The following is a 27,606-nucleotide window of genomic DNA, read 5'->3' on the forward strand; positions in this document are numbered from 1 at the left end:
AATCACCACTGACTAAAAAGAACACAAAGGCTTGTCTCATGTTTGTCAAAAAACATCTTGATGATCCCCAAGACTTTTGTGAAACTATTATGTGGACTGATGAGACAAAAGTGGAACTTTTTAGAAGGTGTGTGTCTCATTACCACTGGCATAAACACAGCATATCAGAAAAAGACCATAATAGCGGCGGTTCAACATGGTGGAGGTGTGAGTGTCTGGTACTGCTCTGCTGCGTCAGGACCTGAATGACTGTAATTAATTGAACCATGAATTCTGCTCTCTACCAGAAAATCCTGGAAGAGAAGGTCTGACCATCGGTTTGTGGTCTTAAGCTCAAGCGTTCTTGGTCGAAAACCCGCCAGTGTGGCTGAATTGAAACAACTCTGCAAAGCGATTTCTCCACAGAGATGTGAAAGGCCAGATATCTCAGATGCTTGATTGCAATTGTTGCTGCCAAGGGTAGTTATTAGGGTTATGGGGCAGTTACTGTTATTAGGGTTATGGGGCAGTTACTGTTATTAGGGTTATGGGGCAGTTACTGTTATTAGGGTTATGGGGCAGTTACTTTTTCCCACACAGGGCCAGGTTGATTTGGATAGCTTTTTTCTCCCCTTAATAAATGACATAATTGGAAAAACGAGATTTGTATTCACTCATGTTGTTTGTCTATTAATTTTTTGTAATCTGAAAAATGTAAGTGACTATGTGTCTATACTTTTTCACAGCACTGGACACATACTGCTACAAGCAGTATTCACTCAGATTTGAGTTTTTGTTTATGTATTTGGAGGATTAAACTACTGTCCACTAGGGGGCAGCACAGGGACACAAGCCATTCTAGCGTTATAATTTTTTTTTTATTATATGTAAATGTATAGATGTGCAAATGCAGGTAATTGCAGGCTTCTGTTAAAATCTTTTTGCCACCATAATGGTTAGAAAAATAATAGACACACTTCTTATTTTCAAGGTTGCTTTACGTAATACATGAAAAAAATGATATAGGACAGTCAACAGAACAATAGTCAGAAATTGATGAGGGAAAGAGGTTTTAGGAACTGTTTATACAAGGAAATGAAGAAAATGCTGAGGGGGAAAAAGGTATGTTTGAACATCACCTCTAATTGGGGAAAGAGAAGATCAGAGATGAAGAGACTCTGGTCATGTGTTGTTCAGACAGACCTGCACATCTTCACGCTTTGCTTTGACAGTTTCTCAGTCTGCAACTCGGTCGGCGTACGTGTATGTGTGCACATGTGTATGAGTGTTTTGAAGTGTTTGACTCTTACAGTAGCTGTATGTGTTTGGCAGGCCGTACCATCGGCGAGCTGCGGGGGTGTACTCTACCCGCATGGCTCGGGTGAAATGGCAGAGTCTGGAGCGTCGCGTTTCAGACATTATTATGCAGCGCATGACCATCTCCAACATGGAAGCAGATATGAATCGTCTTCTCAAGGTTAAAACGGACTTGATGTTCTACTAAGGCACATCAAATGTCCACTCATTTGCATTCAATTCAGTGAGCCGGTGTTATCAACACACGGGTGTGGGGGTGTCTGGGGGGGGGTGTGTGTGGAGAGGGTGTAGAAGCAAACAGCAGACGTAGCGACGGAACTCCTCTCTCTCCACAGCAACGGGAGGAGTTGACACGGCGGAGGGAGAGGCTGGTCCGGAAGAAGGAGCGTCTGGCCAGCGGGGGGGTGGAGGGGGCCACACAGCCTCTGGGGGAGGAGCTGGAGAACCTGCTGGCCAACATCGACTACATCAACGACAGCATCACTGACTGCCAGGCCAACATCATGCAGATGGAGGAGGCCAAGGTGTGCAGTCTGAGTAGGGCTAGGCGATATGAACCCAAATCAGTATCATGATTCATTGAACATTTTACCTCGGTTACGATTAATGAATTATTGTTTTTTTTATTTTTATTGCCCTTATAGTTGACTGACAAGTGCCCAGCTTGTAGAGCTGGAATGAAATTTTATTGTTCTGATTATAAACTTTACAAAAAAAAAATTGCTTCCTTGTTGCTGACCGGGCGGGGTGACGCACTACATGTGCAGTAGAATTTTTTTAAGCACATGAATAGTCTGCAATTCTGTCAGTTAGGAGTTTCTGAATGTGTGTGTTGATTCATTTTTGATTCATTGCCCAACCCTATTTCTGAGCCACCGCGCTGCTTTCAACGGGATGGGATGTGACAGAAATTGTGTGTGTGTAGGAAGAAGGAGACACGGTGGATGTCTCTGCGGTCATTGGCTCCTGCACCCTCTCTGAGGCCCGCTTCCTCTTGGACCACTTCATGTCCATGGCCATCAGTAAGGTACCAAACAGCAGTACCTGCTCCTTCTCAGATGGTTCTGAAGAACCTCCTACTGGCACGTAGATGTTGTGTCCTCAACCACCTGTCCATCCAGTGTTGAGACACAGGGAGTTAATTGGATGGTCCAGTGCCGTCAAACGCGTGGTGTGTCACCTCAGGGTCTGCAGGCAGCCCAGAAGGAGTCTCACATCAAGGTGATGGAGGGCCGACTGAAGCAGACGGAGATCAACAGCACCACACAAAACCAGCTGCTCTTCCACATGCTGAAGGAGAAGGCCGAGTTGAACCCTGAGTTGGACGCCCTGCTGGGTAACGCCCTGCAAGGTGAGGCACGCACGGAGACACCTAGTACACACACACACACACACACACACACACAAAGGAAAAGAAGCCTTAGGAAAAAAGCAAAGTTTAACATTTGTACAGACACTTTTAGTTATCCATAGATTATTATTTTTCATAACTGGTTTTCTGGTGTGTCTTTCTGTGACATGTTTGCAGTGGATCCATTGCCATGAGATTTGAAAAGTATAGCAGAGCTTCTTGCCCATGGGCAGCGATCACGACATGCGCTGGCTTTCAACCAGGATTGTCAGATCTGGTGCACTGCATGAGTTTGCTCCTGAACAGATGCTGGAATGCTACAATATTTGTGGGGGGAAAAAAACGATCAAATTGCAAAAAATGCATTCATTCGATTTCAGATTTGACAAACACTGTTACGTTTTTGTACATGCCGCATTTCAGTGGCGTCTGTTCAGCAGTGCTGGGCTAGCGTGCTGTCGGAGCAAAGACCTTTATTTTGGTTTGACAGGAGTTGGCTCCGTGTTCTAGTGAGGGAATGTGTTTTTGATTTGTGTCTTGCCTTTTTTCTGCCCCCACGCCCTCCCCCCACCAACCCCCCCGTTGCCTGAATTGAAACAGAGCTAGGTAATATGCCCTTGGGTAAGTACCTGACCCCAGCCTCCCTGTACCGAGTCTCCCTCCCCAGACTAACCGCAGACTAGCAGCTCCATCTGCAGGTGCATGAGACGTCTCTCTGTCAGGCTTCCCTTCATCTGTCCCCACCTCCTCCCTCTTTCATGTCAGTGGCTTCCACTCCTACATGTGCTGCAACCACCTGATTAGCAACACGCTAACTGTTAGCATCAGTCCCAGGCCCATAGACGTGGCTTAAGGGGACTGGGCCACATTACCCGGCTCACAGATACATACTGTCTGGACACTACTGTCACATACTAATGTTTCCTGACGCTTCTTGAGGCGACTTCTCATGGTTTTCTCTATTGTAACCATACTTAACTTGGAGATTATGAGTGCTGGACCTGTCTGGAGGGTGTGGACCCGTGTTTCACAGCAGTTGAACAAGCATGGCGGTGCTGAGCTCACATTGTGCCCGTTTGCCTCCTCTGTAACATTATTGCTTTAATTAAAGTTTTCAGCAGGTTTATTTAACAGTTCGGTAAACTCAAGGTGAGGATAACTCTTACTTGAACTCAAATTCTTGAGTAATAGAGTGGACTAAAACTTTATGGGACAACAGAGAGGTCTAAACTTGTGCCTATTTGAGGATTCACCGTGCTGTTTTTTGTGTTGTTCAGAGAATGGAGACGACAGCAGCAGTGATGAATCCACACACAGTCCTGCAGCTGAGGGAACGTAAGTCGACACTCAGGATTCGAATGTTGTATTTGTCCTAAAACTCCTTCTCCATATTGCTCACTGTTTCTTCTCCTTCTTTTTAGCACTCTGGCATCTGACCTCATGACACTCTGTGGAGAAACAAAGTCCAGGAGTAAGGTAAGTCTGTCTGTAGCTTTATGATGGATAATTCCTAGGAAGACTACAGAGCTCGGATATAGAACTACAGTGAGTCTGAAACTGAATCTCGGAAATGGAAAAGTCCGTCGTAAAGCAGTCTTCGTCGTTAAGCGTGATCCTAGATTTAGATACGCTTTGATCGTGAATACGGTATAGAAAAAAAACGAACGATGTTTTGTTCTCGTGCGTGGGTACAGCGTGAGAAAGAGCGATCGTGTTGCCGAGATGGGCTGCAGTGGAGCTTATCGTACACAACACCCCACAACACCCCACTGTGCTGCCACTGCTCCTCTGCACCGTGCGGAAAAAAAAAAAAAAGTTGGTCGTAACTCCGGTCCGTCGTTAACCAGACCCGTCGTTAAATGGGGACTCACTGTATATAAAATATTTAGATATACTATATACTGTATAGATACTAGACATATATAGTTTTACATGTTGGTTCGTTTTCTCCTATTGCACAGGCCCGCAGAAGAACCACCACTCAACTGGAGTTGCTTTATCCAAACAACTGTGACTCTGGCCCTGACACACCAAGCGGAGACTTCTCCGCCTTATTGGCCGAAACTCCTGAAGGGGGCGTAGACCTAGAATCTGCTGGCAATGCTGTAAGGGACCACATGGTCCCTCCTGCCAGCCTGACCTCTAGAATGGGTAGCATGTAAGTTGGGTAGCGAGTTATCATCTTAAGTTCACTTCATGCATGCACTGACTGCTGCTTCTTAGTGTCAAGCTTGCTTCGGCTTTGGCCTGTGCTCACGCTTCTCTACCGCTTCTCTACCGCTTCTCCTGCCATGGCCTGGTTGGGAATCTCCAGTTCTGAAGTGCAACAGCTGATAATGGGCTTGCTAATTTGCTGAAGAGTTGAAGGTGTGTTAAAGCAGGGGAGGCGGGACTAGAGCTGCCTGTTCTAGCTGAGAATACCATGTTGTTTTAATGCGTTGGTCATTCGTAATTGCCATCCCACTATGAAACGTGCCTTAACCTGGCTCGACATGACGTGGCTTGAATTTGGCGTTAATTTGTCCGCTAATTTACAGATGAAGATGTACATTTGCATACCGCTAGTTTCTGAGTTTGAATATTTCATGTCTGCTCCTTGGATGGATCCACTAGCTCTTAGAGGCTTTTACTGAATGGCATCTAACAACGACATCATCATCCCATTGAAGGATTAAATTTACCTTTTGTAGTAAGATTTTAGTTCCTGCAACTGATCCTGTTAGAGAAGTGTTCTTTTTTTTCCTCAGTGTGTCATGAAGTTTGTATTTTCATTCTGTTGTGCCTGCACTCATACTTTGCTGATGTCCTTTAATGTTCTGTTGAGACTTGTGTTTTATTTATGTTTCTGTCTTTTACGTCACTAATGAAACTAAAACTAGCAACTCTAGCAGCTCCAGACCTCCACTGGTGGTGGAGAAGAGAATCCCGGAAGCATCCCCTCTCACACGCAGGAAGACCTATGACAAGGGACAAGCTGCAGCCGACAGGGCTAAAGCCAAAGAGATCAAACAGTAAGCGCTAGCGCCCCCCCTAGTGGATGGAGGATAACCCTGCTGCCTCTTGGCCTGCGGCTAAAGGCCTCTGACTGTGTGAGCTGGTTTGCGTGAACAACGCCTCCCAGTTTAAGTGGGACATGGTGTAGCACACACAGCAGAACCTGGATTGGAACATGTGGGTTAAGCTAACAGCCCCCTGGCTAGCCTGCCTCTGCTTCAGAAAAGCATGCTGCATACGCATGTCCATGCGCGTAGGTTTGGTTTGAAAGTTGGTAGGGACACATGTATAGTTAAATGTGGTAGAAGAGGTAAGCTAGATCTGTAATTTTGTAAACAAACATCTCTATCATTAGGAACATACTTAAGCGAGTTCATATAAAGCTAATGTGAGCTAACTAGCCAGGCCTCTAACAGCTAAGGTCCAAGCTAGCATTAGTAAGTGTAAGTATCCTTTTCAACCTTAGTATTTAATCCAGAAATGTATCATTGTTAGCTCATGAAGTTTAATATATTATCACTCATGTAATTATTCCAAGCTAATAAGTGAACGGTTAGGCATGTTAGCTAGTTTAAAGGTTGCACACACCCACAACAGGAACCATGTGCTCTCAAGCTGTAGTACTGGCAGGAGATGGATAATGACCCGAAACCAGAACATTTCTAAATGAAAACAAACAAACTACACATATACTGTGTGTGTGTGTGTGTGTGTGTGTGTGTGTGTGTGTGTGTGTGTGTGTGTGTGTGTACATAAATAAGCTAGCTCTAGTCAAGTTTACATTAAAGGTGTTTTGTATGCACAAGCTTGGATTCCAATATACAACTAAGCAGCTTTTATGTAAACGTGACTAGCGCTAGCTTCTTAAAGGTGATGGTAACTTCATAGAGGAAAGATATTAGTTATATTTAGCATGAAAAACTTCTTGGTAGATGTTGGTAGGGATGTTTCATCCTTCCTAAAAGTTGATGGACATGCGTCCCTACTGATCCTCCCTAAATCTACGTCCATGTTGGACCTTGCCTGGTTTGAGCACTGAATGTCCAACCATTTAGTGGAAAGCCAGCCACAGGCTTTCTCTCCGACAGCCCATTGCTGGGCTGTGTGTGGGCTATGCCAGTCCAGTTATCAGGGCCGTGCTTCCTCTTTGGAACTGATGGTATTCACTCAAACACTTATCCACTTTAGGCAAATGACAGTGGAAATGAAAGTGCTTTAATGTGAGTAGTTGTCTACTATCCCTGCCCTACGGGACACGTCAACAGAGCAGTTAGTCTCATTTTAAGTTCTACTCATTCTGTGTTCAACTTGTCTTTCAAGTCTATTTGTTCAAATCGAATACGTCACCTCCTGCATCTAATGCTGCAGTAATGCCCTGTATTAAACCCCTCTGAGTCTGTTTCTCCAGAGCAGACATCATCGTATCCCTGAGGCCTGGCTGGATGCTCGTGCCTTATTAAAATACCCTTCGTTCCTTTTTTTGTGCGATTGCAGTTCAGAGAGAACAGGAGAATAGCTTATCTCTCTGACGGGGACCTCGTCATAATGAAACAGGAACCTTTTTATATTGAAATAACATTTGGTTGTTCCTCACATTTACATATACGCAGCTTTTATTTGAAGAACAACCCCTCCCCCACCCCCCCAAATTTGACAGATTGTCAGATTGTAATACAAGACCGTGTGTGTGTGTGTGTGTGTGTGTGTGTGTGTGTGTGTGTGTGTGTGTGTGTGTGTGTGTGTGTGTGCACATGTACATGCATATGTGTGTGTGTGTGTGTGTGTGTGTGTGTGTGTGTGTGTGTAATAGGAAGCCGCATCCCTCTTCCCGCCCCAGCCAGCGGAATGTGTTCAGCCGTCTGACTTGGTGGCTTGTGTGTTCAGAGCCTCCGCACACAAAGTATGCAGTGGAGTCGGATTGTTAGTGCTGGAGGAGCAGAGCTAAGCTTAGAGCACACGGCGCACCCTCACACTAGAGTTACGATAGCTGTTGCCCACGTGAAGTGGTCATGTCAGGCCTGTCACAGTATATATCAAGTGGACTCTCCTGTGATTCTTGTATGCAGGGTATGGTCAGTCCTCCATATCCACAGGTCACGCATTTATTGAAAATACTAGGAAGAAAAAGATCTGAATCCATATTGCAGAAAGAGATAAAATTTGTATTTATCCTGTTTGTAATTAGATTTTTCTATATGTACTTTATTTTTAAATATTCTGTGTTTTTATTCTATTTTTCATTCATTAAATGAAAGCAGTTTGTAAGCACAGCACACGCGTGGCTGATGTGTGCTGTGTAGTTAGTCCTAGGATGGTCATTACTGAACACGTACACACATTTTCTTGTCATTATTCCATAAATAAAACAGTATAACAACTTTTTATGTAACTGAATTAGCTGTTATCAGTTATCTGAGATCATTAGAGTACTAGGAAGGCTGTGTGGGTTATTTACTGTGTCACTGGATATAAGGGCTCGAGTTTCCAGGGATTGTGGTGTTGCTCCAGGACTCAGTTCCCTCGTGGACTCAGAGGGCCAACAGTCTATATGAGAGTCTTTTAGCTTCATGAAGGTTTGCTCTGCAACATTAACTAATGCAAAGTTTGTTAAGATGTATTGCAATTACATTGAGAGTAAGTGTATACTCAAGTGTGTGTGTGTGTGTGTGCAGGTGTTCACGTATGAGTTTGTGTGTGTGTGTGTATGCGCGCGAGTACACTTATTCCTCCACCAGAGGTCTCCGTTTCCACTGCTGGGCTTGATTGTTTTGCTTTTTCTTAAGTTGTTGCAGATATTCTTTCACAAGACGTATAACTTGTATCTGTAAAGGTTTCATTTGGTCATCAGCACTTCACTGTGTGGAGAGTTTGTACTATGGCGCTGTGTTGTTTGTGTTGCTGTGTTGGTTGTGTTGCCGATATTTGACTGCATTAAGTTGCGGCATGTGGCTGTGTTGCTGGACAGTGTGCATGCACATACACGCATGATCTGCTCGTGTGTCTTCATGGATTATGATGTTTCAATGATGCCCTCTACACGTGCAGACAACCGCATGCAATCAGAGCGAACAAAACAAGGTGGTTTCTGGGCTAAAAATATATGTGCTATGCATTACTGAGGCTCATCTACTGTGTGTGTGTGTGTGTGTGTGTGTGTGTGTGTGTGTGTTTCTCAGAGGGGTAATAAACCCAGTGCCTGTGTCAAAGAGCAGCCGTGCTAATGCTCTGCAGTGTGTGTACGTGGCTGAGGGCCACAGCAAGGCCGTGCTCTGTGTGGACTCCACCGATGACCTCCTCTTTACTGGATCTAAAGGTCTGACTCCAACGGCTGCTTTTCACATGATTCCTTTACCCCTGTCTTATTGCCAAACATGAAGTATATTTTAATCTCTCATTTCCAACCTCTGCTGGTTTTTGAGGGTTTAAAACGATTTCTGATCAAGATTTCTGGTGAATTTGCCAATGACCTCTTTTCCCTGTTGATTAAATCATATGTTGACCTCATAAGTTGGGCTTGTCCATCAGATCCAACTGCTGGGCCTTTTTCTAGCTGAGGTCTTTGCCATGTTCCTGGAATAAGTGCCACAGACGTTTCCTCCCTCAGACCGTACCTGTAAGGTGTGGAACCTGGTTACGGGCCAAGAGATCATGTCTCTGGGTGGCCATCCCAACAACGTGGTGTCTGTACGCTACAGCTCCAGCCTGGTCTTCACCGTCTCCACCTCCTACATTAAGGTGTGGGACATCCGCGAGTCGGCCAAGTGCATCCGCACGCTCACGTGAGAACCCTTCAGCGCTACATTATATAATAATAATAATAATAATAATAATAGTCTTTATTTGTATAGCACCTTTCGTACATACATGCAACTCAAAGTGCTTTTAGAATAAATAAGAAATAAACATTAAATGGAAGCAAAGATAAGAAGACAAAAAGAAAAATAAAAAAATTAAAGATAAAAAGGAAACAAACAATAAAATAATGTAATAAAGTGACAAATTATAAAATAATAGACAACATAATGTAATAAAGTAAATAAGATGGAACAGAGTTAGAGTTTCTTAACAGGAAGGTTTTGAGACTCTTCTTGAAGCTGTGCAGGGATGAAATGCCTCTGAGCTCTTCAGGAAGAGAGTTCCAGAGTTTTGGGCCATAGTGGCTAAAAGCACCCTCGCCATTAAAAGCACATTGGCCTTTAAAAACGTGCAAAGCTCTGCTGTGTTACCAGTATTTATTTCCTGGCATTCACTACTTCCCAGTGCAATACTTCTTTTCCTCTGAATGTTTCACCGTGTGTTTCTCAGGTCTTCTGGTCAGGTGAGCACAGGTGATGTGTGCGCAGGCAGCACTAATCGCACAGTGACGATCCCCGCAGGAGAGAATCAGATCAATCAGATCGCTCTCAATCCCACGGGCACAGTCCTGTACGCAGCGGCCGGCAACTCCGTGCGCATGTGGGATCTACGGAGGTAAACCTGCTCCTTCACACCTGCTACACCTGCTACACCTGCTCCTTCACACCTGCTACACCTGCTTCTTCACACCTGCTACACCTGCTGCTTCACACCTGCTACACCTGCTCCTTAACACCTGCTACACCTGCTCCTTCACACCTGCTACACCTGCTCCTGCTACACCTGCTACACCTGCTCCTTCACACCTGCTACACCTGCTACACCTGCTACACCTGCTGCTTCACGTCAGAGCAGCCAAACGAGTTCTGTGGCCTGTGATATGTGTGCTGTAAAAAATATATGTATACATATATATCTACATTTTACCATCTCAGAGATTCAGAGAAAACAAACATAAGCATGTTGTAATATACTTGTTATTGTCTCAAATTCTGGTATTGTCTCGATTTCTGTAATCTGATTCAGTATTTTTTTTTTTTGTTTCCATGTTCCTATATTACCTGCTCCTCCAGGTTTGTCTCAACAGGCAAGCTTACAGGTCACCTTGGGCCTGTCATGTGTTTGACTGTGGACCACTCCAGTAGTGGCCAGGATCTGGTCATTACTGGCTCCAAGGATCACTACATCAAGGTGTGTGTGTGTGTGTGTGTGTGTGTGTGTGTGTGTGTGTGTGTGTGTGTGTGTGTGTGTGTGTGTGTGTGTGTGTGTGTGTGTGTGTGTGTGTGAGAGAGAGGAGGAGAGTGAAGGTGTGCGCTTTTCATTTCCTTCATGTATTTAATAAAATATTGTAAAATAATTGTATAAATTGTCAAAACTATTAAATAATCATTATAGTGATATTATTATTTGATGATGGACATCCCTCGTGTCCAGATGTTTGACGTAGCAGACGGAGTGGTGGGCAACGTTGGCCCCACTCATAACTTCGAGCCTCCGCACTATGACGGCATCGAGTCTCTGGTGGTACAGAGAGACGTCCTGTTCAGTGGTTCCCGCGACAACGGCATCAAGAAATGGGACCTGACTCGTAAAGACCTCCTGCAGGTGAGCTCAATAAATCAGTATCATGCTAGTTGGAGTTCAGAGGGAAGATTACTGTTTAGTCAAGCCATGAGAGAATTCTGTCAGTCAGAGTGTGTGGCACTGCATATCAATGATGGAGCTAAATCAATGGGTTAGACTTGCGTGAAAATATATCACAGTGCAGGGATTTTGCCTTTGTCCTTTCTTCATAAATCATACACTCGCTGCTAAATGTCATTCAGCGTGCTCGGCCGTCTAATGTAGTCTCAAACGTCCGTTCAATCAATTGCGAGTGAAACAAACTCGTATGAAATACAGTGAAATGCAGCGTGCAGAAATGTCTGTTTGTGAAAAGTCTCCAGTGCTGCTGTTCTCCAACACCTCTACGTCTCCCTTTCATGGAGCTGATCAGTGTGGTGCAGAGCTTGGGCAGAACTTGATCTCACATCGATCGCACCTTGTGTTGGTTCTCGCTGGTTCCGCAACTTCTAAACCTGCACGAGTTTTTGTCCGATATGTGGAGCACTACATTCCTTGCACAGACATTTTGTGTGTGTGTGTGTGCGCGCGCGTGTGTGTGTGTGTGCGGTGTGTTGGAGCAGCAGGTCCCCAACGCCCACCGGGACTGGGTTTGTGCACTGGGCGTGGTCCCCGGTTCTCCGGCCCTGCTGAGCGGCTGTAGAGGCGGTGTGTTGAAGCTCTGGCACACGGACACACTGAGCATGCTCGGAGAGCTGAGAGGCCACGAGAGCCCGATCAACGGCATCACGTCCAACAACAGCGTCCTGTTCACCGCCTCTGAGTGAGCGGCTACCTCCACACGCATACACACATTTCTCTAATACAGCGTGCTGTTGTCATAGTTACAGTGTTTGGTCTCGCCTGTCTTTGCAGTGACCGGACGGTAAAGATCTGGAGGGCGAGAGGAGTTCTGGACGCACTCAATGACGTGACTGACATGGCGGATGAAGTTGCCAGCAACTGACTGGCCTGATTTGTTACTGACAGTTGCAGCGGTGACACTACTGACGCCCCTTTGCACTTTACACCTCTCCCCGTAAAACTGAACACCAATTAAATGCTGAGAATTCAGCAGAAAAAAGACTGAATAAACATGGACAAAAACAGTGGAGGTTCTGACCCATCACCATGGCTCCTCTTTACACGCGGGGCCTTTAGGCCTTTGTCTTAATAATGTGATCACTACAAAAAGCAAAACCTCTTTGGAAAACTGCACTGTCTCCATCATGATCTCCATCATGATCCTTGGTAACCACTGGGAGCACCTAAAAACATTTTCATACAGGGTTTAGTTGGACATGAGGGAGAAATCCAGACACTCTGTGGCTGGCTTCAGCGGTCTGGTTCTCTCATATAGATGGACCTGGACCTGCATCTGATGCTTTAAGCATGTTGAGTCACTCCAGCTTTGTTGAGTCACTGTAGTTTTGGCGTGACGTGGACTAACTGTAATCACAATACCCTTAAATTTCTGTCCAATATTTGAGCTGTAGGATTGGCACCAGCAATTCATCGGTGACCAAAGGACTTCTCTACTACAGTCATAACTAGAGAACTAGTAGATCCTGTAATAGAATATTCTTTACAAGTCTCTCTCTCGCCTCACTGTCTTCACTGGTTATCCCACTCTGTTACTACTACACACACTCAAGCTCTGTCTCTCGGCTCCTTTGTGAATTTATCCTTGCTGCTAGATCATCACTCACTTTTAAACCTGTCTAGAAACCTCTCTGAAATGCCCAAGTGAGCAGTTACTAGCGTAGACACGCCTCTACAAGATCCTGTTCTGTGTAAATGTGTGTGAATCTAAGAAGGTGGCAGTACTTTACTAGTACTAGTACTATACTCTGCCTGTAAGCATAAAACCATCCAGAGTAGTGATGTCTCCTCACACCTGCTCCCTCTGTGCTCATTTACACATGTATCTGCTTCTCTTTGTGATGTCCAGTTGAGAGGTTACTGTGTACATGTTCATGTGAGGTGGAAATATACCACTCATTAATAGTCCTAGTGGTTTTGTTGTAGTACAGTAGGTAAATTCAGTACATTGTATATTGTGAGGCTAATAACTGACTAAATTGCCTGGATCACGCATGGACCCAAAGTCAGAAACAGTGGACCAGAAATGTCACTGCGATGCTAAGAACCGTCTCCACAACGTCCGTGTGCTCTCCGTGTTGGACACTCTTGTCTAGTGATGGTTGGCTTATTCCCATTCAAACTGGAGCTTTCCCTGGAGTTATAGCTGGTTGACCCTTTAGTCATTTGAATGTCAGATGCCACTTGAATTAAATGCCATCTGTCCAAAACCATCCATTGCCAGTTGTGTGTTATTGAAGTCTAAACTTGTGACGCTGTGTGAATGTGGTGCACTGGATACGTGTGTATTTATACATATACTTACCAGCTACTTTATTAGAAACACTTTCAGCAGGTACAAGGTGTTTTTTGAACAATGACTACATATGCACCAGTTGTGTGTGTGTGTGTGCATGTGCAATGCATTTGTTTATTACATAGAAATCGACTATTATGTGTCTGGGTATAAAGCAAATTTGCTATGATTAATTTCGACAACATCTTTGTCCTCTGGGGAGAAGTATTGCAACTCTATTCACGTTTAAGTTTAGCTCTTATCACCTGTGTGTGTGTGTGTGTGTGTGTGTGTGTGTGTGTGTGTGTGTGTGTGGTCTGTATATTAGTGAGTCTGACTTATCCTTCAAACAAACTGTCCAATAGAGAACTGAAATGGTAACCGTTCTTTGCTTGCAAGACACTTTAATCTGTGTTATCCATCAATGCGCAGGTGTGTGTCTTCTGTCTCACTCGTCTCTTAATATTATAATAATGTGGCTGCACCTGGGTTCAGAACAATGTCACAGTGGTGTGAAACGTGGAGGAGAAGAGCGGATGAGTGCTGTTGGTGTGGCGTGGTCCTCACAAGAGAACCATGGTGAAGTATTCAGCATTTTGGTTCACTTTTAATGAGTTCATTCTTTTTGAAGATGATGTTTCGTTTCTGTCTGTGTGGTAAGGTTGAAATGCACATAAAACATGACATGACCATTTCAGCTAATGTGACTAGGTGAATTATTTATGAAAGTGGCAAAAGGCATTTTCTCTGGTTGTTCAAATTGTCTGCATCTTCTTTTTCTGCAATTCAAATAAAGCATTAAAAGTTAATAATGTATTAGTGCAACTCTGTTCCATTAAAACAACAACAGTATATAATAACTCTAATAGTGTCTATTTAATGTCTCTATTTTTAAACGGGGCAAGCCATTACTGCCCCGTGGAAACCGGAATCTCCCTGATGCCGTTAATTAAAACTCATCAGCATGCACGTGAGTTATTAGAAATATCCATTCTGGAGAATGACTAGTCTCATAATCAAATGATCATTTATCTCTTTATCTCATAACGTAGTATTCCACAGCCGGTATCCTTCATTAACATTTCGATTGCTGTAAGAAGCGATTGCTATTGAAGGAGACACACACGAGTGAACTGGGCCCGGGGGTATGAATGCCAGACAGCTGGTTCCGTAGTTCGTGCGCTGTGTGCAGGTGTCTTGGGCTTGCTGGGCCCGGCCAGGTCCTAGTCCTGCACACAAATAGGCGTTTCACCTGGTTCTGCTTTGGTGGTCATGTCAGACTCTCGGTGTTTTACAGTTCTACTGGTGATCTCAATAGCGAGGATGCGTGAGCAATGAGAGACGTAACGGGGAGCGAGGAGAAATGCTCTTTGTCCAATGGCTCCCAGGGCAGCTAGTCTGATGAGTGGAGCTAAATATAGAAGGTGTTCACGGTCCCTGTATGCCATCGGACATACATAACCGAGAGAAGGATACAGGGGAGGGTCAGAGGCCATCACCCCCACCTTCTGACTAAACCTAAAACAAACTGCAAATCTGTTCCTCTCTCTTATTTTTCTCCATGGTTTTATTTATACGCATATATATATATATATATATATATATATATATATATATATATATATATATATGCATTTTTTTCCCACGTGTGTGTGTATGTGTGTATGTATGAATACATACAGAATATCTCGAAATTCTAAGATTAACCTACTAGGAATACTATTTTACTACAGCTTTTTTTTTTTTTTTTTACTGATTTATTTTTTTTATTTTTCATTTAATTTTACATTTTACAGTAGGCTACTGCCTATGGTAAGAGTAACCCTAGCAGTTAGTTTTGTCTCAGCATGTACAGTAAGGACATCCCCGTCACGACGTTTTACGCTGACACGTTTGAGTGTTTGAGTCGTTTGAGTGTTTGAATTCTCTCATTCTCTCGCGCTTGAATTCACAGCTCGCCCGTGACGTCGCGTGTGAAGTGGTACGACTCCCTTCAACACAGTCAAGTCTCTCCGTGCTTCACCAATGTAGACCGGGCTCCAGGATGAAAAGAACCGTTCTTAGTAACAAACAAAGCCATGTCTTCAACGAACAGTTTCCCGTACATGGCGAGTGTTGGTGGTTTCGACCCGCTCATCGCGACCATCCCCGCCACCAAAGTTGAAATCACCGTGTCGTGCAGGTGAGTGACGCGCGTGCCGGAGCGGAGACGGCTGTGGAAATAAATTACACTAAATGTGAAAGATTTTTACTTAAAGACTGCGATTTTGCATGTTTGCTTGTTACCTCTAGCCGAAGCCTATAACGATGTTTGTATCGGTTATTTTCAGTCCATATCACCAAAACGCATAGCCGCGTATTTGAAGAGGTGCTCTTCATATGACAGTGCGCCCAGGCTGCTCCCGTAAAGGGCGTGCAACCTAGCCTACATTCTGGGCTTTTAAAAAAAGAATGTGTCATATATTTTCGATCCGACAGCGTGATCACATTTGCGTGTTCCAAGCAGCTCCAACCATGTCTTAAGAAGTTGTCGTGAAGACTTCTGCCATAATCGCGCGCGCATAAGCTGTTCTGCGTGCATTTCTGCTTCTATATGCATTTTACTTATATGGGATGGATAGTGTTCATTTCTATATGCAGTTTACTTATATGAGATGGAGACTGTTCATTTCTATATGCAGTTTACTTTTATGAGATCCAAAGTGTTCATTTCTATATGCAGATTAGTTATATGAGATCCAGAGTGTTCATTTCTATATGCAGATTACTTATATGGGATGGAGAGTGTTCAGGCTTTGCGTTTGATTCTGTTTTTGCCTTTTACCGCAGTGATTTCTTAACTAATCTACTTCATGGCTTCACAAATTAACCAGGCTTCTCATTATGGGGTGTTGTACCTATTTACCAAGAAAGGCCATCAAGGCGGTGGAGGTTATATAGACCATCTGAACTGGGGGGACCAGACTGGGACCATTAGGTATGTTGGGGGTGGGCTTTTCAGTCCCAAAAGTAGCTGAAAGTTACTAATTGACGTAACACCCTAAAAGAGCAGCTAGAGAGGTCTGAATACTCACTAAACACTCGCTTGTCGCTAAATTGTCAGTACTGGTGCCACTTTATCGCCATTCACAAAAATGATGTGTCTCACGCCACGCCTTATTTAGGGGACCTTGGGGGGGGGGGGGGGGGGGGTGTTCCAGTGATGTTGTGACGGATGCAAACAGTAGATCATCAAACGGCATAACACAGCTGAAGTGTACAGGGAACGATAACTTGGTGTGAAATAAAAAAAAAAAACTCTAAGCAATTGATTTTGGTTGTCCAGTGGATTCAGTATAATACCTTACGGGATGTTATGTTTATTTATTTATACCACCTTTCTCTGTTTTTCTTTTTGGGGGGGTGGGGAGGAGTTGGAGAGGGCTTTTTTCATCCTTCGTTTTCTTGATGATAAAATCAATCAAAAGCTCACGACCACATGCAGGGAGCAAATGATGAGTGTGAGCGAGAGGAAGGGGAAAGGGCAGCTTTATGTTCACCTGGGATGATTACGCATCACGCCACCATCAGCACCATTTTGATTAGGTTCATTAGTGAACATCCTCCTAATTACCCTGTGACTGAAAGGCTCAAGATATCGAATGTGATTCTTGCTTTATTCTCAGTCTGTGATCCAACTAATGTCTTCTCTTCAAACTATTGTCCATATTTAACAAAAAAATGTAAGTTCAACACTGTTTTTTAGTCTTTTTTTGTGTAATCCACTGATCATTTTGCTCACAACTCTGATTTTCTCTAAGTGGTCTCTTACTCAACTGTACAATGAATGACATGTCTTCCTTGTAAAGACCTGGCCGTTCTTGACACATTGAGTTTTTTCTTTGTAAAATGGCTTTTATACATATGACAGACAAGGCATAACATATGTGGATTATATAAATTAATATTTTAACTGAGATTAACTTACTGACATTTTTATTTTCACTAAGATTAGAAAGCAGCTTCTCACAACCAATTTAACCAGTGCACAATTAGTAATGTTTAGCCAATGATTCAACTGAATATAGAGGAATGTATAAACGATTTCTAAATAAATAAGATAAATATATGGTAACTTACATGACTAATGTCAAAGACAGTATTCAAATACATCTTTGTAAAGTTGCCTAACGAACTGGTGGAAATGGCCCTTTTAAAAGTCTCTTCAGCACAGGGTAGCAAAAGCACGGAGTGATAAAATACACTCTGTCAAAAAAAACACCCATTAAAGAAAGCTGAAGTGATTTCATGACTACCTTCATTTTCATATGTGAGACCATGGAGCCTGCAATTATGTCTTTCTGACTGCAGTGATGTGGAAAGGGACCAAGAAGCTTGACTCAGGGGCCACTGTGGAGATAAAATGCATGAGGACAAGTTCCGTGTATTCCTTTGAGGCAATACTTGGGGAGTTAAAGAGTACAGCATTTTAACATGCTCAGATAGCCTACTTTAGAAGTGCGCCTTGCAGTTTTGGGTCTGCGACTATTTTCTTCACACATCCTCCTGACAGGGGCTGCATAGCCTCATTCCAGCCATTCTGCTGTGAGATGGTCGTTTGCATTGCCCCAATGACTGATTGAACTGGTTGTTGCCCCAGTGATCACACTGGTCAATATATCCACTATTGGCAGTATTGACCATGCATGCTCAGTGAAATGGTATTAAATTGATTTGCAACTCACCCTGGTCACATTTAAAAGATAAGCAATGTAGTAAAAAGGGTTAAAATAGAGTAATATATGAGAAAAGTGTCGAACTTGTTTAAGCTATCAGGCGCAAATATGTTATTAAATAAAAAGCATTTAATTAACTACTTTGTACCACGGTCTGTTGACGTTCTTCTCAGATGGCTTGTTAATAAAATATGAGATACATACAGAAACGATCATATTCCGTAATCCTCATCAAAACACGAGCAATCATCTCACGGCCCACACCAGGAAAGGCTTCAGATTTACCAGCATGTTCGAGGAACATGCTGCACTTTACAGTGTTGCCTGTTGTTTTGGTTATTTAGGGTTTTGTTTATTGCGAGAGCTCTTTCAGTGCAGTGGCAGCCAGCAACATGCTGGCATTTCACTTCCACCACTAAGGTTTCAAATTCAATGTTACTGTTTTACAAGGCAAAAACAGAGAGTATAATGTCTCAGCCATTATGTGACGTTAACCTTTCCTGTTAGTCTTTCGATAGCCTGGATGGAAAGATGGCCTCTATTGACTTGTGTTGTCTTTGCATATTGATAACTGCAGACTAGAGGGGATCTGATCAATATGGGGATCAATATGGAAGAACCACACAGAGAGAACGAGAGAGGAAACACAGGCAGCCAAAACCCACGAACTCTGACTTCAAAAGATAATAATAATAGTCTTCCAGTCCACCAGTCAGAGGAAAAGTAAATAGATACCAATGAGATATCTGAACCAAGCTGAAGCTTTTGTGCTTAGAGACTGTAAAAGTCATTCTCATTCTAAAGTAAATTAGGTTTCAGAAACCTCAGAGTGGACCGCTGGTGCATTAACATTCCTGCATGCATCTGATGTCTGCTGACAAAATAATTTAAGTGGACTATTCCCTTAATTCCGCTGCAGGATAGATATATTCATTAACCCATGTTGCTGATTCCCTTTAAGTACTTTGAAATGTTAATTTCTGCCCTTATGACTACAGACATCAAAGATGATTCTCACTTTTCTCCCAGAGGCATGAAGATAATGCTAAAAAAGATACGCAGAGTTTTCCTGACACAAGCGTTTTCTTTCCAAGCTTTCAAGGCTCTCCTTCCCCAGACCTCTTATTGTGCACCTTAACCATGTCCCTTCTAACCCGTGTAAACTCCTCAGTGAGTGCAAGTGTGCATGTCAGTATCAGTACTGATGACCGTGGTCTGTCATCAGTGCTGTGGTAGGGCACATATCTAGAATAATGAATTTGGGTGTAATAGTGTGTGAGAAGTCTGTGTTTCACTCACTGATGCCATGCTGTGGTAAAGCAGGTCAAACCAGCACTGTTTATTTTCCCAGCACAACATTGACCTATGTTGCTCATAAAACTGAATTATAAATTTGCCATAAGAAAATGTCACGTGTGATTAAATCCAGTGCTGGAAAGGACATCTACCACTTAGCTGTAATGCTTAGGATAATATGTTAGGAAGTCTCCTCGTGGTTGTGATTTACCGATTTCTCTCTGGATGCGTCTGGAAAAACATCACCACCATATATTATGTTGAAAGCTTGATAAATATTAAGTGGCTTCAAAGCTCACAGTTGTCAGTGTATAGTCATTAGTGCTTATTTATTCAAACTAACATAAAACATTGTTTTAAATGGATTCCAATTCATTGTTTTAAAGCAATTAAACATGTTCTGAAGAGCATGCACTGTATATGCACTGGGCTTCTGCGGTCCTTTGTGCACAATACTGGACTGTATGGTGGTATATGTATGTAATATCATAAATGCACATGTACCTATGTGAATATGTCACATTTGGAGGACATCAGACTTCAAACCTGGAGAGGGTGAGATCCACTTGGTAACAGGTCAAGTGGCACTGCTGGAGGGTTTTGTGGCTTTTGAGAAAGAAAAGAATTTCTAGTGGTGGCATAAAAGGAAAAGTTTTGGAATTTTACTGATTTGCTGAAGTCTGTATCATAGTTTTCATTTAACATTCTCACAGTTATCACCAGACTCCACTACGCCTCACAAAAAACGTTGTCTGTAAAATCTGTAAATGACAGACTTGAATTATAAATGGGAGCGTGAGTTATTAGCCACTTTAGACTTTCTGAACTGGATGAAAGAACATTTCTGCCCACCTAAGCAAGTGACTACAGGCATCTAGTTTGCCAGCACAGATAACTTCAGCACTAAGGGTGACACACACACACACACACACACACACACACACACACACACACACACACGCACACACTCAGATGGCCTGCACTCCCTGTCACCAGCAAGACAAGAGTGGAGCCGGGTATCACTTGTTATCAGACACCATGGTGTAATCGAATGGGGAAGTTGTGCATGAGGACAGACTGCCTCTCTTCCCCGGCCATGCGGGCGAGACTTCGTGGCCGCCTGCCACAGCACTGCTAGGTACATAATTCCCCATCATCTGCTCCCACCGTTGGCCTCTCGCATGGCCAGCAGGGCGTTCAGCTGAACCACAGAGCCCAGTGCCAGCCCTTCCATTCCTGGGACTGATTGACCAGGTTCCTGGTTACCCCAGGTTGATCCTAGATAAAGCACCTTTTAACGGCAGACTGAAGGCTTTCATATCATGGATGACAGAAAATTCCTTTCTTGTGCGTTAAATAAATGATATTGTTGGCCAGAAAAAGCGTTATGAAAGGTTTATGTTTTAATGTAGGACTTGGCACAGATTCAAACAGTGCAAAATGAGAGAAGAGGTTGTAGATTTGAGAACCATGCTGAGACTTTGATCTGAACCTTTTCCAGTGGATCTGGGCTCACTTTGTCTGCCTATGAATGTCCGGAGTGAATCTCATTTTAACTTTCAAAGAATACATATATGTGCGTGACAGCATTATATAAAAAATCCTCAATTTTGAGCTACAGAGGTTATATGATTTCCTGGAAAGAAATTATGTGAGAGTGTGAGGGAGAAGATCAACTACGGTCTGCTGGAGATATCCTAGTAATACCTGCCCTCCATCGTTCTTACCATGGCCCCAATGACACTTTCATGAGTCTAGCTCAGCAGAGGTGTTGACATACTGTGGCTTCTGGTACTGAATCTCATTTTGTACACTAGAACCAAACACTATGCACTGAAACTCTCAATGAAGCAACCAAATAATTTAATCATGACTGACAACAATGAAAACAAGCACAGCTGCCTAGTCACATTAAAGAATATTTGTGCTTTTTCATGAAACATTTTCTCTCTCTCTCTCTCTCTCTCTCTCTCTCTCTCTAACTCTATCTGTCTTTCTCTCCCTCTCACCTCCCTACTGTCTCTCTCTCTCCCTAGAAACCTGCTGGACAGAGATACATTCTCCAAATCTGATCCAAGTAAGTGCTTTCTTCTGTATATATCATCACCATATATATCAACACTACATATATATTCAGAATATGTATCATCATCTTATGTATCATCATGTATTTTTATTGTATTTTCACGTTCTTTCATGTGATTACATTCTTTTACCCTGAAAATAGATTAAGATATCCAAAAGTGGAAATTATGATGTTATATTTAGTCATGAAATATCAAAACAATACTGTAGTCCCCGCTGTTAAGTTGCTGCGTGATATTTACCTTTGTAATCTCACTGAAGAGAGAATAAAACTGATGATGATGATGATGATGATGATGATGATGATGATGGCCTGGGCTGTATTATGAGACACGATGCAGGCTTAGAAATTAAGCATCACCAAATATAAATTTCACTGATTTGTTTTCTGGAAGTCGTGTGTGTGTGTGTGTGTGTGTGTGTGTGTGTGTGTGTGTGTGTGTGTGTGTGTGTGTGTGTGTGTGTGTGTGTGTGTGTGTGTGTGTGTGTGTGTGTGTGTGTGTGTCTAACGCCGAGGGCGTTTTGGAGCAATTGCGAGGTGGACGCATATGCCGAGTAGACTGAGATTTATTAGGGTCTAATCCATAATCAGAGTTGTTGACACAGTCCAGATTCACAGTACGAGGACAATCTGGAACAGAAATATAACCGACACGTAAACTAGAGCTAGATACGGCAAACACAAAAATATAACAAATGATAGGCTAACGAGAACAATACAAACACACGGAGGATAGGAAACACTGTAGCTGAGAAACACAATCAGGGCCAAAAAAGTGAAACATACAGACACAGTTAATCAAGGAACTAAACGAGACACACATGAGACACACATGAGACCAATAACGAAGGGCGGAGTTACAAACAACATGGCATGACAACTAAAATGATAATAAATGCACATGGGGGCGGAGCTAGATGTGAGGGGGCGGGGCCAGATGTGATGGGGGCAGGGCCAGATGTGAGGGGGCGGGGCCAGATGTGAGTGTGCATGTATGGTTTTGTTTGCTATATTTGTCTATGCATCTGTGCATTTGTTGGAATGCATTTAGCAAGAATGGTTTTGAAAGAGTGTTTTGACTCAAACGGTGTGGATTAGATTATTGTGTCATTAGCTACATTCTTCTGGGTTTCAGTGCAGGGGAAAGAGCACTAAACACCATCATGCTAGGTTGCAAGTATGTATGGTTAAGTCAACAGGTAAGTCTGTGTGTCTACACATATAGTCCATGTAGCCTACAACATAATGTTACATGCATGCATGTGCATTTCCCCTGTGGGGAATCCAGGTGTTGAGCTCTAGCTGCACTTCTCCTCTGACATCTCCAGCTCTAATAAACATTACAGACCCCAGTCACTACAGACTCTTCATTCTTCACTCTCATAGCACAGATAATTTCCCTGGCTTCCACTGACGCACGCACACACACACACACACACACACACACACACACACACACACACACAGTTGTACCACTTTTACATTCTCTAAAAGCTTTTGTTAAATGTCTGCTTAGTTGAAGCTTCATAACTATAATCCATCTTGTAAATTGACCTTTTCAACTGTTTGCAAACTGCAGACATTTCTGTCCTAATTTAGAGGAAGGGGGAACTGAAGAAAGATGGGGAGCAAAAATAGCTTACAAAATAGCTTTTTTATTTCAACAGTGAAAGGATGTCTGAGAGTGCACAGTCACACACACACACACACACACACACACACACACACTTGTTGGGCCTAAGGCTTTTGGGGTCACAGCAGCAGTGGTGATGAGGAACGGCAGTAGACACTTGGCTATTTTGCCCATCGTCTTGTGTTGAGAGGCACTTGTGTTGAGTCTGTGTCATAGTGATGCTGACGTGACTGGGTCGGTCACCCAGGACGCACCTGGGTAGAGTGTCTGGTCAAAAAGACACTGGTTTCACAGGCTGTAGCATGCTAAATATAGATCCACATTCACTCTGGACAGCAAGAACTATGCATATGTGCACGTGCATGTGTGTGGGTGGGTGTATGTGTCTGTTTATGTATCTCCCTTTGTGGGAAGGAGCTTGCATTGTCCATACACGGTACACACTATGAGTCCCATCGAAACATGCTCATGGATAGGCAATATAAGCTAGCCGACATATGGTGTCAATTATGTGAACCTTCAGGTACAATGTACTTTTAAAATACAGAAATGATGGTGTAAAGTTGGTGACATCTATGCATCAGGCAGTGGCTGAATAATTTACCAGTCTTGCATTTACCTGTCAAAAATTATGAAAAATCTGAATTAGTTTTCTAGTTCAGATGTTTAATTTAGATTGCAGTAGCATTTTATATGAGGTTGTGTCAGGATGTCATAGATCAGAGTCACATGCAGCTGCTAAAAATAGCCCATGTAATACTTGAAACAGTTAACCAAAATACAGTCTGAGGGCAAAGAGTAAACACAGGGCAGCCAAAGAGTTGAAGACCACAATCGAGGATGCAGGTGTTGCAGTACCTCCCAACCTGAAAGGTCTAAGTAGAGCATAAATTGTGGCTGAATACAAAGACTCAGTGGGGATGTCTCAGTATGGATGTCTCAGTAGGGATGTCTCAGTGGGGATATCTCAGTAGGGATGTCTTAGTATGGATGTCTCAGTAGGGATGTCTCAGTAGGGATATCTCAGTGGGGATGTCTCAGTGGGGATGTCTCAGTAGGGATATCTCAGTAGGGATGTCTCAGTATGGATGTCTCAGTAGGGATGTCTCAGTGGGGATATCTCAGTGGGGATGTCTCAGTGGGGATGTCTCAGTGGGGATGTCTCAGTAGGGATGTCTCAGTGGGGATGTCTCAGTGGGGAGATATCTGTGGGGATGTCTCAGTGGGGATGTCTCAGTAGGGATGTCTCAGTGGGGATGTCTCAGTAGGGATATCTCAGTGGGGATGTCTCAGTGGGGATGTCTGAGTGGGGATGTCTGAGTGGGGATGTCTGAGTGGGGATGTCTGAGTGGGGATGTCTCAGTGGGGATGTCTTAGTGGGGATGTCTCAGTGGGGATGTCTCAATGGGGATGTCTCAGTGGGGATGTCTCAGTGGGGATGTCTCAGTGGGGATGTCTCAGTAGGGATGTCTCAGTATGGATGTCTCAGTATGGATGTCTCAGTGGGGATGTCTCAGTGGGGATGTCTCAGTGGGGATGTCTCAGTGGGGATGTCTCAGTGGGGATGTCTCAGTAGTGATGTCTCAGTAGTAATGTGTCAGTCGGGAATGTGTAGCAGAATGAGCTCACCCACAGCCAACAAGTTGTAACTTAGAGCCCAGGTAGAGAAGCAGGATATGAAATAATAAATGTCCTTGGACCAATCTTCACACCAGTGTCTATGGTAAATAAGTTGGAGTTTTAGTTTCACATATGTCCAGAGGTTAGCAAAGAGTGTTCCTAGGTGATTAACTGGTCACAGATATTTTGGGACACATAAAGCTTAGCAATTAGACAGCTAACAGGGCAAGATTTTCAGGAATTATTACCCTAATCTCCTTGTCTAGATTGTATGTAGACAGTACCCATGATGCAGGTGAATTGGAGAGTTTGGTCAGAAAGAAAAGAGGGCGTAGGTTAATTGGGTAGCACGAGTAACAGTGCAGAACAGGCTGATGAGTTCAGTGATTTGTGTCACCTGACTAGTCCCAAGATGTCTCCCATTTAAAGGTTGCACCTTGAGGTTGTGTAGAATCGGTGTGAGAAGAAGACCCAGTTGTTCCACCAGTCTCATCGGTACGGTTCCCCACAGCTCCTGAGTCAATTAGGAGCGTTAATTAATGACATATGGAGGCTTTGTGCGGTGGATTTCTAATGATGCCAGAAAGAGGTGAGATGTGCATTTTTCTGCAAGCATAATCAGCACATGAGCATGTGAGGGAGCCTTAGTGTGCTTTCTGGGTTTGTCAGCACTGCGGGTGCTTAGTCAAACCTGAAAACAGCAGATGAGATGGCCAGGGAGTCCACATGCACATGCCTCCATACCTTCAGCTGGTCTTTTGCTCAGCTGCCTGCTGTCCAACTGCGTCCCCATGGGCTCGGGGGAAGGGGGGGGGGGCAAATGAGATGGGAATGTTGATGAGTGAGTCGATTGTCTTTGAGTCTCTTGACAGGTCAGTTTATTACGTCTGGACAAACACCTTTGTTGTATGCAATCAAATGTGCTGCTTCATTCCACCATAGAGCTAGCTGAGTTCATACTCAGGAGAGAAACATGAGATGAGAATGAGAAACACAAACATCACTGGAGCAAGAAGCCCTGACAAACAGTCAGATTGTAGGATGTACCTAAATGTTCAACACATGCCAAATGATTAGAGTCTTACACGCTGTGCTGTTGAACCCTCAGTTAATTTTCCTCCTCTTAGCTACTGTTACTCATACAAAATCATATAGAATACACTTGTAAATGTAATAGGTGTTTTGTAGTAGATTTTTACAGGTTTATTACAGTACCTGTAAATTGGCATTCATTGTCCAATGTAGTTTGTAACTCGTGTTTGACAGGCTTGTAAGACTTTTCAGGTTTAATGTAAGCCTTTCTATGTCATGTTGAACTAAAGAATGACTATGAGAAATTTCTCACCTTGCAGTGGATAATACTTGTGTGCATCTCAGCTAAAACCTGAATGTTTTTTTAATAGATTTAGATTTAACTCCTTCGGGAATTCATATGCTAATTAATCCTCTTATTGAATGCAAAATGAATCTAACAAATGTCAAAATGTGTTGTGACACTGGATTTCTGCTGTTTCTTTTCTACCAATCAGGCAAAGCTACACTGTCTGAGCTGCAGATTTAAGAGCTCCATCACTGTGAACACAAACCCTGTTTTCTGATGTGTGTAATAGTGTTGGGTGTCATCTGTGCATATTCAGCCTTCTGCACCCAGTGCCATGGGTCCAGCGCCCTGGGTCCAGCACCCTGGGTCCAGCACCCTGGGTCCAGCACCCTGGGTTCAGCGCCATGGGTCCAGCACCCTGGGTTCAGCGCCCTGGGTCCAGCGCCCTGGGTCCAGCGCCCTGGGTCCAGCGCCCTGGGTCCAGCGCCCTGGGTCCAGCACCCTGGGTCCAGCGCCCTGGGTTCAGCGCCCTGGGTCCAGCGCCCTGGGTCCAGCGCCCTGGGTCCAGCGCCCTGGGTCCAGCACCCTGGGTCCAGCACCCTGGGTCCAGCGCCCTGGGTTCAGCGCCCTGGGTCCAGCGCCCTGGGTCCAGCGCCCTGGGTCCAGCGCCCTGGGTCCAGCGCCCTGGGTCCAGCGCCCTGGGTCCAGCACCCTGGGTCCAGCGTCCTGGCTCCTGGGTCCAGCACCCTGGGTCCAGACCACCTCTCACAGTCCTCATTCTTTTCTCTTGTGTTCCTGTAGTTTGTGTGCTGTACATTCAAACGGTGACAAACAGGGAGTGGAGAGAGGTGAGTGTGTGTGTGTGTGTGTGTGTGTGTGTGTGTGTGTGTGTGTGTGTGTATGTGTGTGTGTGTGTGTGTGTGTGTGCGTGTGTGCGTGCGTGCGTGCGTGCGTGCGTGCGTGCGCGTGTGTGTGTGCATGTGTGTGTGTGAGATGTTAAACTACCTGCCTGATCACTTATAACGGTGATGAAATTCTTACTGCAGCCTAGTGCTGAATAGGTGAATGAACTTTAACTGCCCTGTTTGCCCCAAAACAACTGAATTTGCCCAGAATAGTTTAGGACTGTGATGCTGATTATATACTGATTATATAATGTGTCACTTCTAGTCTGAACTGTAAGTACCAGAGAGGTAGTGTGTTTTGTTATTATTACTGGAAATATTTTCAAAATGTTACTGTATTTGCATCTATTACAGTTTGGGAGAACTGAGGTCATCAATAACACTCTGAATCCTGACTTTGTGCAAAAATTCATCCTTGATTATTTCTTTGAGGAGAGACAGAATCTGCGTTTTCACCTGTGAGTATACAGCAAGTGTATGTGACAATTACTGCAGGATTACTTACATGTGATGATTACTCTTTATGTTTCATTCCTTTAGAAATGCTTAACTACT

The 27,606-nt window shown here is 43.8% G+C and overlaps 2 protein-coding genes across 14 annotated transcripts in view; both read left to right on the forward strand.

Annotated features, from left to right (window-relative positions):
• kif21a (kinesin family member 21A) overlaps positions 1-13,413 on the forward strand; it is a 40,253-nt gene extending 26,840 nt beyond the window's left edge. For 5 of the 12 annotated variants that reach the window (XM_077007569.1, XM_077007568.1, XM_077007573.1 and 2 more), the window contains 16 exons: positions 1,312-1,456; positions 1,632-1,820; positions 2,222-2,323; positions 2,482-2,647; positions 3,248-3,268; positions 3,925-3,982; positions 4,069-4,123; positions 4,609-4,805; positions 5,527-5,658; positions 8,818-8,954; positions 9,246-9,420; positions 9,947-10,111; positions 10,570-10,687; positions 10,931-11,101; positions 11,683-11,882; positions 11,975-13,413. In XM_077007569.1, coding sequence (XP_076863684.1) covers positions 1,312-1,456; positions 1,632-1,820; positions 2,222-2,323; positions 2,482-2,647; positions 3,248-3,268; positions 3,925-3,982; positions 4,069-4,123; positions 4,609-4,805; positions 5,527-5,658; positions 8,818-8,954; positions 9,246-9,420; positions 9,947-10,111; positions 10,570-10,687; positions 10,931-11,101; positions 11,683-11,882; positions 11,975-12,065 — 2,122 coding nt within the window. In that variant the 3' untranslated portion in view covers positions 12,066-13,413. Of the gene's footprint in view, positions 1-1,311; positions 1,457-1,631; positions 1,821-2,221; positions 2,324-2,481; positions 2,648-3,247; positions 3,269-3,924; positions 3,983-4,068; positions 4,124-4,608; positions 4,806-5,526; positions 5,659-8,817; positions 8,955-9,229; positions 9,421-9,946; positions 10,112-10,569; positions 10,688-10,930; positions 11,102-11,682; positions 11,883-11,974 lie in introns of those variants that run through there. The other 7 variants (XM_077007574.1, XM_077007579.1, XM_077007572.1 and 4 more) reach the window with 5 other exon arrangements.
• A 1,984-nt stretch (positions 13,414-15,397) lies between these two features.
• Positions 15,398-27,606, forward strand: part of cpne8 (copine VIII) — a 33,945-nt gene continuing 21,736 nt past the window's right edge. For both annotated transcript variants that reach the window (XR_013131097.1, XM_077007580.1), the window contains exons 1-4: positions 15,398-15,657; positions 21,523-21,563; positions 26,948-26,994; positions 27,406-27,509. Coding sequence is in view for 1 of the 2 variants with exons in the window: in XM_077007580.1 (XP_076863695.1) it covers positions 15,554-15,657; positions 21,523-21,563; positions 26,948-26,994; positions 27,406-27,509 (296 nt within the window). In the remaining variant the exon portion in view is untranslated. The remainder of the gene's footprint in view (positions 15,658-21,522; positions 21,564-26,947; positions 26,995-27,405; positions 27,510-27,606) is intronic.

This window comes from Brachyhypopomus gauderio, chromosome 5 (assembly GCF_052324685.1).
Source record: "Brachyhypopomus gauderio isolate BG-103 chromosome 5, BGAUD_0.2, whole genome shotgun sequence".
Classification (NCBI taxonomy): Eukaryota; Metazoa; Chordata; class Actinopteri; order Gymnotiformes; family Hypopomidae; genus Brachyhypopomus; species Brachyhypopomus gauderio.